The sequence below is a fragment of the Rosa rugosa genome, chromosome 4 (genome assembly GCF_958449725.1).
Source record: "Rosa rugosa chromosome 4, drRosRugo1.1, whole genome shotgun sequence".
Classification (NCBI taxonomy): domain Eukaryota; kingdom Viridiplantae; phylum Streptophyta; class Magnoliopsida; order Rosales; family Rosaceae; genus Rosa; species Rosa rugosa.
In genome coordinates, this window is record NC_084823.1 from 27,992,838 (window position 1) to 28,003,035 (window position 10,198).

The following is a 10,198-nucleotide window of genomic DNA, read 5'->3' on the forward strand; positions in this document are numbered from 1 at the left end:
TAGATTGAAGTAGTGAAGGCTTTGGACAAAAGTCGAAATCAATTAAGAATGATTGCAAATAGATGAACTTTTTCATACTAGGTTGTGCACTTTGGTTGACATCTTTTCTTTGTTCTTCATGCATTGAATGTGTTCTTGATTAGCTAGCTTTCTAGACTATGATTGCATGTTCAATAGGATTAATTTAGGTGCTTTCACTTAGATTAATTATTCAAGGAAAGTAAATTAAAAATGGGAAATCGTTTGCTTACTAACGTTTCACATGGTCAATTTCTTTCTCATGACATAGATAATCAACTATAGGAATTGCGATTGGATTTCATGCATATGATTGTGGTTTTGATCTTTGTTCCTTGCGGTCCACCCTTGTACATGTGTTTTTACTTTTTCTTTATTTTATTTCTTTTAATTTTTAAATTTATAATTCTAAACCCCCTATTTGTGTTTACTTGTATATATTTCTTTTCTTTGTTTTATTTTTGTAAATAATACTTTTTACTTTTACTAATTAATTAATTGTTTTTGCAATTACAGGTGTACCCTCAATCCCCGGCTAGAACGATCCCTACTTATTCTATACTGACAACTACATTTTGCAGGGTTAAATTGCGTACTTGTTTTTAGCGTTACTAGAAGGAATACAAAATTCTTACAGAAATATAAGCTCCTGTAGGGACCCTATAGTAGGAGGTATGAGACCAGAGAAGCTGCAACCAACCAGAATTCTGAAATGGACCCAAGCAAGCAATTTTATGCTTTTACAATGGCATTGTAGTTTTAACAATTGGTCTCCACGTAAAACAGTATTTCCTTACATGTTAGATAGCTTCTTCAAACTGCCAATTTCTGCTGGGAGTGGTCCTGTCAGGTCCTTGTTGTAAGATAGATCCCTAGATGAAGAGACTCATGAAAGAAGAATTAGAATACTTATTGGAAATTACTCAAGGTTTTGCTCTATCTAGTTATAAAATTTGGTAGAAAATTGTTTCTGATCAATTATTTATGATGATACAAGTAACATTGCAAGTTCATCAAGCCTTGAAAGTGTACAGTGAATCTGATGGCATCTGCATTATGCCGACTAACAAATAGTATAGATTGACCGGTTGTTGAAATGCATCAAGTTCATGTGAAATAAAAATAGAAGAAGAGAAAAGGGTATTCGAAGACCTACAAAATTTGTAGTTCAGATAACTGTCCCAGAGAGTGTGCCAGTCAAATTCATACTTGATAATGTTCTGAAATATACAAGACGCTGCCCACCTTGAATTATGATAAGTGCTAAAATCATACAAAGAGACCACACGCATGTTGTGACACCCAATGCCATCCCAACCATCTTCACAAGGGTCCAGAGTCCCCCAACTTGGAGGCGTGTCAGTCCATAGTGTCATTAGAGACTTTAAACCAGTAACTGCATCAATCACATATTATCACAATCCAATATTGCAAAAGCTGAATTCTCAAAGAAGAATTTTGCAATCAATTGAAACAGGGAGAAATTGCAAAGTTAGAAAGGATTACAAATTTACGAGTTTATGAAAGCAACTTAAAGGACACTATTGCACCAACTGTAGCTATAGCAATCCAAGCAGCTCTTAAGAATTAATTGCCTGTTCTCAAGGCTGACTAAGTATTTCCTAATAAAGTAGTACAAAGTAATCTTAAACTACTCAGAGACTAAAGAATCAAAACTTTATTTGTAACTAGATGAGTTAAGAAGTTTTGCTGTCAAATCTGACATCAGAATTAATACTTCCTTAAAATGGTTCCTCAATGAATTTGAAAGAATTAATTATCATATACTACTTTCTCTGAAATCCGGATTACCACATACAGTTACTGGGACTGTTGGTTGAGTACTTCTATGTTATTCAGCTTTGGGAAAGATTTTGACAAAAACTAGAGGCATAATATCGGGAAAGCTAAAAAGCAGGTACAACAATCCTGCAAATTAAGCATGTTTACTCCATTTAACAAATAAATGGAGTAAGCAAAGCAAATAGTAGCTATATTGAGCTTACCATCCGGAGTACTTGTCTAATTGGTTTGCTAAAACGAGAAAAGGCGTGAATATAAGAAGCAGAAACACCTGAGTTCTATGATCCATTACTCCATGTCAACATCCACCTTCTCCACCATGTGACAAGAAAAAAAATGGAATGAAATTCCTTAACCCAAAATTGCCGGAGGAATGATTTTCTTCATAGCTACTTTTCTTATAATTTCTGCATTAACAAGGTTCGTGAATTGTTGCTATCCTTTTTACTGGAGTATCTGAGCCACAATATTTTCAAAGAACGTCTCTAATGGTGAAGTGCTATTGAGATGAGATGACAGATCAAAGACCCCACTTATTACTGCTTCAATGGTTTAAAATGAGGCAGAGAACGTTAATTCTACCAGGGATTTTGTTGTTAACGTAGAAATTTCATGATGGGATTTTCAAAGAACGTCTCTATGAGATGACAATTCCAAGACCCCACATCCTACTGCTTCAATAGTTTAACATGAGGCTGAGGAGCCATTGATTCGACTAGGGATTTTGCGGCTTAATGTAGAAATTTCATAATGGGATTTTCAAAGAACGCCTCTAATGGTGAAGTTCTACTCAGATGAAATGCCAATTCTAAGACCCCACTTCTTACTGCTTCAATGTTTTAACATGGAGATGAGGAGACATTGATTTGACTAGGGATTTTGTTGTTAATGTAGAAATTTAATGACGGGATTGGAGGAGACACACATGCACAACATACCATTCAGCAAATATAGGTACCTAATTTGCTAGACAAGTGGAACACACCAAAAGAAGCATCAATGAAAATCTGAAACAGTAAAGAAAATTTAGATGTTCTTCTCTTTAAAATACGGTTTATTGGACATAGAAGGCTAGAAGCTGTAAGATCCAAGTACACAATGTGTACAAGAGACGCTGAAGAGTTTTGACATACAATCCAGACAATTACATCATTTTACATATACATTACAGCAATGCAGTTTCAACCTGTTCCATTATCGGCCAACCCTTATTTATACATCTTAGTATTACTATGTTGCAACGTTCCGAATGCTTCAATGAAAACCTTAGTTGGCCATTATCGGACAACCCTTATTTATACATCTTAGTATTACTATGTTGCAACGTTCCGAATGCTTCAACGAAAACCTTAGTTGGTGGCAATTTTTCTGCATTTGGGGATAGGAAACGTTGATTAGAATAAAAGAGATATTTTCAGGAGGATGGAAAATCTCTGAAGCACTAACCAACAAGAAAGTAACTACACTATATACAGTGTGTTCATGTGGTGCCACAAATATTTCATCAATGCCAGATGTAAGCAGAAAACTTATAATTAGACAGGAGATATTACTTCATACCTCTTGAACTTGTCGATAACTATTATGAAGGAGTATCCGGCTGCTTATCTGGCCTAGCATCTACAAATGCTGGTATCTCATTGTATGCCTCATGCAACCTGGACAAAAGGGGGAACTGGGTCTGTACAAACAATTGAGGAAAGAAACTCATCAAAGATGATCAAAGATGCAGATGGCAAATGCACTTCTCATTTATAACGTAAAGTCCAAAAAAGCCAGAGAAATAGTTGATTGATACTATCAGCATTAGCAATAGAAGGTGCTGTAAAAAGAAAAGGAAAAAAAAAGCAGCTGGTGGATAAAAATATAGGAACATCCAAGACCAGAAGCAAGGATAATAATTAGAGTCATACTGAAAGGGATCAAGACAATTTCAGTTGTTCCTTCCATTATTGTTGACTAAAAATGATGAAAAAGACCCACTTGGCTCCCACTAGCCCAGTCAAATAAGGTATCAATTACGCTATCTTTTCAGTAACTTTGAATCTTTGGTTCCACAAAATGTATTAGCTGAAGTCCGATAGGAGGAAAATTATGGTTATAGAAGTACGTAATTCAGTAACAAAGAAAAAGAAATGGTAAAAAAATATCATTGTATAGTCCTTCATACATTTATCATTGAATTAGCTACCGTACAATCAACTTCTTGAAGCATGCCTGTTTGGTCACCACTCTATAACTAGTTAAATACATTTTTTTTGTGTGTGTGTGGACTGTCATTCTATACTAACTTTTTTGGGACCAAATCTCTACAGATACCTTTTCTTATGCTGAACCTACCACAGTATTATACCAAACTGACAGGCCAGAATAGACTCCAACTCAATGTATAAAAGATGCAGTTGCCTATACATCATAGGAAATATAGAATTATAGCGAGAAGAAGTGCAAATGCACGAAGAGGTTGTTTGACGCCTCAATTTTTCGAGTGCTATAGAAAGCCAACGCAGAATATAGAAATTCCATAAGGTGATTGAAATATCACTTTAGTCAATATGGACCCATTCAATTCTCCCTCAAAAGAACAGGAAAAGAATCATGCTATGCAACAGAGATAAGTATTATTTTACACTATCAGTTGAATAAAATCCCTTTATGTACATTTCCTATGGTTTATAACTTTAACTGGCGCCAGAAATGAGCAGTACCATGTCTAGATTGAACCTTGTAAAAGCTGCATGAATCTGGGGCGCCAAAAACAAATCTGCCTGCAAATATTTATCAAAATGTCACATATATTTGAAGTTTCTCCAAACAGAGTAATTTCACACCAATTACAAAGTGACCATTCCATAGTGCAGCATGCAACTCAAGTACTGTAATCCAGAACCTCATAACCACATCGGTTGTTAAAGATAAATAAAGTTCTAGATGGTCTACTGGTACTGCAGTCTTCTGTTTCTTGAGAGAACAAAAAAAATTGCATGAAATGGACATTTCAATTCTGTGATTATATTGCTAGGCAAGGGTCCTTGGTAATATTAATTGTTAAATTTAGTTTGCATGCTTCTAAAAGTAGTGAAACCACAAGTCTAATTACTTTGAGAACATTGGATTTGCATGATTTTCTTCTATGGTTAGTAAGATATGATGTGAGCTAGATGTTATGATTTATGCAAATGTAGGAGGCCTAATGTTTATCTCCAGCCTAAATATATGCAAATAACTGGGCAACAGCCTTGTGAAATATATGCAAATGTCGTGTACTTTTTGGGTGAATTCAAAACCCGGAAAAGCAAAAGACCAAAGCCCATGAATGAAAACAAGGCTTAGAGAACCAGTAACCGAGTTCCTTAGACCTGGCACATAAAAGATTTTCTGGTTTGGGGTTAAATGTGGTCAAAACGGTTCTTTTATTTTGCACTGACAAAGTCGATCACTCTTTTTTTCATAAGAAGGAGAAGAAGAAAGAAAAAAAGACAAAATTGATCAAACATACAAAAGAAACTTCATCTCCAGTTGCATATCTTCCGGCATAGTTTTTCAGTAGATCTTCAAGTGCTGAAACAAATACAAATAGTAGATATTAGACCTAAATTATTCATGAGAATAGGAATAAACATATAGTAAGACCCCAACACTTGTGCTTGAGAAGGAAGACTGAGGAGAAAATATTACCATAATTCCTTTTTCATTCATGGGCTAGAAAAAAAAATATTAAATTCAAAAGTTATGGCTTACGGAACATTTCCTCTTTTCTTTTCTTTTCTTATCTCTTTGGGAGGGGAATGTGGGACCATATGGATCAATAGTTTTTCCAAAGATTACCTGCAAAACCTTTCTCAATATGAACTTTAGCCCATTCAATTTTCGCATCTGGACTAACCCTTTCTTCTATATAATTCTGTAAATTGGAAAAGCAACAAGCGAGATTAATGTTATTGATTAGATGATAATGCAACAAGAAGTGAACTCTTATAACAATGAAAGTGTTTTAAAGTATAAACAAACAAAAGCATCCAGCTAGTTACCAGTACTGCCAGATTCTGAAGGGGCTGTATGCTTGAGCAAACAATATTTGCAGCCTGCACAACAAGAGAAGGACATGAAAATAGCATTAATTAAGAAAATACCTTCAAAAAGTTACAAACTATGTGTATACAAATAAGGATTTGGAGCAAAGCATAATGAACCGTCCAAAGCATGAGCAAACTCATATGAGACTCATAGTACATAAAAGTAGAGCATTCTAAACAGATTTGGCATCAATCAGCTGCATTTATTATGTATATTGCATTAAGCACCAATACACAATATAAACTACCATCAATGTCATTTACACCCTGTTTAATATTATACTATGTTAGTTAAGGATTTAAGATGATGCAGTTCTTGGTAAGCTAAGCATACAAGTGTTGCCAAGTCAATAGCACAAAGACAGAAACCATAATTTTATTTTGAATTCATCATATGATAACAGGGTTGTTACAGCCACGAGACATGAAAATCTGGTCACTTTGTAAGAAGCAGTTCAATTGACTTATCCACGCAAACAAGCAAAATAATTTTAAGAAAAAGAAACATTTTAGTTTACCAGGAGATTCAAGCCAGAAAGATTCAGAAAATACAGCTCATAAAACATGGGTTACCAAATAAGCCAAGAAGCAGCAATAGAAATAAAAAGATCCTGCGGCGTGCATAAATGCATGTAAAACTTTGACATGTCCGTGATCACGATCATAACTTAGACTTCTCATTACGGAAAAATGCAAATCCATCTACAATAGTTGACAACATCTTAACAAAAGGGACCCAATATCCTTGACACGAGACTGACCTGGAAGTTAATGGCCTTTCGCTGAAGGTCTTTAGGCAACAACGGATGTTGTGGGTACTTTTCTTCCAAATACTGCAGAACATGAGAAGAAGCTAATGAAAACTGAATGCATATCCTATGCAGATTAAGCTAATGGAGAAAAAAGAACATACAGACTGACCAATAAAATGGCAAATGAATCGGAAACAGCCATTTCCCCATCCACAAGCACCGGCACATAGCCGATCGGATTGAGCTTTCTAAACTCTGCCAGACAAAAAAACCCACCAGTACAGAATCAATTCAATGGGGATACAACAGTCTCAGATATAGACATAATCTCAAAGTGGTGAGTTAAAGGAATGAGACTAACCAGGACTAAACTGTTCTCCCTTCAACAAGTTTACAGCTTTGTACTCGTATTTGAGCCCTATACATATACAAACCATAAGGTCAAGTTCAAATTCAAATTCAGATACCAATAATGAATTGAATGTTCAAAAATTGGAGGAAAGGAAACACCTTTGAGGTTGAGGGCAATTCGGACACGGAAAGAGCAAGAGCTCCTGTAGTAGGAATACAATTTCAGTTGTTGATCACTAGCAGTCGCCTAAAGACGCAAACTTTCAGTCTCAGTTTCAATTTGTACTCAAAACCCAGAATTAATCCAAACTAGGAAGATAAGAATCACAAAGTTGAACTTGACTCACCATAAAGGGATTATCCGATGACACAGAGGTTGCAGCAAAATCGCAAATGTGGGGTTTTGTTCTTTGAGGGGACTCAAGAGGTTGCTGCCGTATTTACAGTAAATTAGTATCCGCCAGCAACCTATTCGAGGAGGAGAATTTTGGTTTTTTGTTTCTTTGTTTTTTTTATAGTTTTTCTTTGTTTTTTTGTTAAAAGCAACACATCACCCCCTCACTAGAGAATCACTTGTTGTAAGCTCTGCCGTTCAAGAAAGCTAAAAGCAACTTCACACTGAAGGTGACTCCAATTGACCGCATTAGCAACACATCACCCCCTCACTAGAGAATCACTTGTTGTAAGCTCTGCTGTTGTTTTCTTCAAACCATGTAAGTGTGGCTAATGCCTTAACTGACATAGGACATGAGTTCATTGATAACTTGATACGAGGAGGATTTGGTTCGGTATGATCCCTCCTTGGGCTTCCTCTGCCTACAACCTTGATCGACTACAGATCGGTTGTAGCATAAGCGTCTCCTTGTGATTTCTTTTTTCAAGCAATAAAAAAAAATGCTCTTGACCATTTATCTAATTTGGGTCTAACAATGCCCACTTACTCCACTAAAATATTTGTGTGCCCACTTATTTAATTTAAATATAAAAAAACAAGTCTGCCCTCTAAATAGTTAAAAAGTAATTGGAGGCTTCGTCAGAATCCGGATATCTGTTAGCCAAATAGTCACCCTCAAGTATAAGGGGTACAAGTAATAGTATAGGGATTTAAGAAATGTTGTCAAACCCACGAGGATTGGATTCCTTTCGCTAACTAAGGTATGAACCTAAAGAGAGTTAGAATATGCAAATGTACAATCACGAACATAGAATCACGAGGAAATCTAGGCTCATGATGAGTATATGCAAGATGGAATAATGATTTGATTTTGATTTTTTTTTAAGATAGTTTTGAATTGAAAACAACTAGATGCTCGAATGTAAACTAAATTACTCTAAACTAAACTATTGATCAAATGGATGAAAGTTAGGATTTAGATTGTCTACCACTAACATTCTTTGCAAGTATTGATGCATTTTAATATGAATGATGCTAAATTAATTAACCAATTTCTCTCCTTGCATCCCTCTCGGGTATAATAAGGGACATGCTTCTTCCCTCTCGGGTATAATAAGGGATAATGCTTATTTTGTGATATCAAGCAACCCCTCTCGGGTGTAGTACTTAACTATTTAAGTCATGAATTTCAATTCGGTTAATTAGGTATCTAGTGCATTACCCTAAGTGCATAAAGTTTGGATATAAAGAAATCATGCAAACCAGCCAAGCTTATCTCTAAGTGATTGTAATTCACAACCCCTACATGCACACCTAGTGTGCTTTCATGCTTTACATTCAAAGGTTACCAATCTTTAAACATTATATCATGACATAGCAAACACACATACTCAAAGTGGTAATTAAAATCTACGCATATGCATTCAACTCTTGAACTAGCATGTAGGCATATTAATCAAAGTTGTATCAAATCAAATTATAGCATCAATCCATACAAGATTGGATAGGGCTTTCAACCCTAGCCCTAACAAAGTAACTACTCACTCATAATCATACAAATTAGCATCAAATCTATAATATACATTAAGGTAAATTAAAGAGTTAAAGGAAAGAATGAACTAGTTGAAGCTTGACAAATCAATGGCTAGCTCCTCCCTTGTTTTCCTCCTTTAATGCTCTTTGAATCCTCCTTGATGGTGGAATGGATGGATGATGAACCTCTTGATGATGATGAATGAAATGGTGATGAAGATATGATGCTTATTTGGCTAACTTTAAGTGGTAGTGATAGAGTAGTGGTGGTGGTGATGGAGTTTGTGGTGGTGGAAGATGGTAGTTGTGGTGGTGGTGATGGAGGTTGAGGAGTATGGATATTATGGGTTTGGATTTTAGGAGGTGGAGATAGAGGTTTTTTGGTGGAGATAGAGAGAAAGAAGATGTAATTGGGTGGTACCGGTGATGGTATAAGAGTGCATGTAATGAAGGGATGCTTATATAGAGAAGAGAGCGATGAGTAAAACGATGAATGGAAGCAAAAGGGAGCAACTCAAAATAGTTAAGGAAATTATTTTATTGCTATGTTGAAGGTTATGGAAGATTTGTGAACATTGAAATGCCGAAGCAATTAAAGGAAGAGATTGGAGAGATTTATATGGAATGGATGAAGGTAAATTTATGGTAATTGGATTGGAGAATTATTTGGATTTTGTGATGTTGTAAAGAATATATGGTTAATGAAAATCAATGTTGGTGGACCAATATTCTTGGCGAAGAATTAATCAATAAGTGATTGAAGTATTATAAGAAAAGAATGTGGCATAATTTGGATTATTGGTGAAAGTTATTTTATGCGAATGCTTTGGCTAAGTGCATAAACATATAAGTAATTGGATTTTTGGACGCGAATGAACTTAATTAAGGAAGCTTTGAATCCACTAAGCCTACAAGGAATTTTTATAATTATATCGGTTAAAAGGGATTTGTTCCTATTTAGGAACTAATTTAATTACGAGTATTGAAAAGAGAGGAATAAATTATCGACGGAATTAAATCTGAAAGTTCAAAGGTTAAATGAGGTAACTTGAATCTAAAGTCTTTGGTTTGATGTCAAACAGAATATCCATATCCCAAATAAGTAAAGTTTTTAATAAATGAAGTCATTATTTGGGAATGGACATTGTTAAAGGAAAGTTTATTTGGGAAACTAGTTCTAGATCGTAAATGGATATTACCATGACTTACAAAGGAAATAAATAAAGGTTGTTATTTAGCCGAAGATGTGGTTATGTCATTAATTAGTTACT

General features: G+C 35.2%; 1 protein-coding gene and 1 long non-coding RNA gene across 2 annotated transcripts; both read right to left on the reverse strand.

The window, feature by feature from the left end:
* Positions 1-608: 608 nt before the first annotated feature.
* LOC133706652 (uncharacterized) lies at positions 609-1,409 on the reverse strand. The gene is made up of 3 exons (XR_009844655.1): positions 1,175-1,409; positions 816-890; positions 609-725 (listed from the first exon to the last, which is right to left on the reverse strand). It is a non-coding gene; the product is annotated as an uncharacterized LOC133706652 (long non-coding RNA).
* A 1,972-nt stretch (positions 1,410-3,381) lies between these two features.
* LOC133743023 (glutathione S-transferase zeta class-like) lies at positions 3,382-7,461 on the reverse strand. Its single transcript, XM_062170761.1, has 10 exons — positions 7,348-7,461; positions 7,160-7,247; positions 7,011-7,067; positions 6,819-6,904; positions 6,659-6,730; positions 5,853-5,906; positions 5,650-5,725; positions 5,321-5,382; positions 4,530-4,589; positions 3,382-3,502 (listed from the first exon to the last, which is right to left on the reverse strand). Exons 1-10 carry the CDS (start codon positions 7,348-7,350, stop codon positions 3,404-3,406), a joined length of 657 nt encoding a protein of 218 aa, XP_062026745.1. The 5' UTR covers positions 7,351-7,461; the 3' UTR covers positions 3,382-3,403.
* Between the last annotated feature and the right edge of the window lie 2,737 nt (positions 7,462-10,198).

Excerpts from the sequence above, each read along its gene's own strand:
- LOC133743023 (XM_062170761.1), bottom strand. Across the intron at positions 6,905-7,010 it reads GGGAGAACAGTTTAGTCCTG|AGTTTAGAAAGCTCAATCCG; the intron begins GTTAGTCTCATT and ends TTTGTCTGGCAG. Across the intron at positions 5,383-5,649 it reads TATTGAGAAAGGTTTTGCAG|CACTTGAAGATCTACTGAAA; the intron begins GTAATCTTTGGA and ends TATTTGTTTCAG.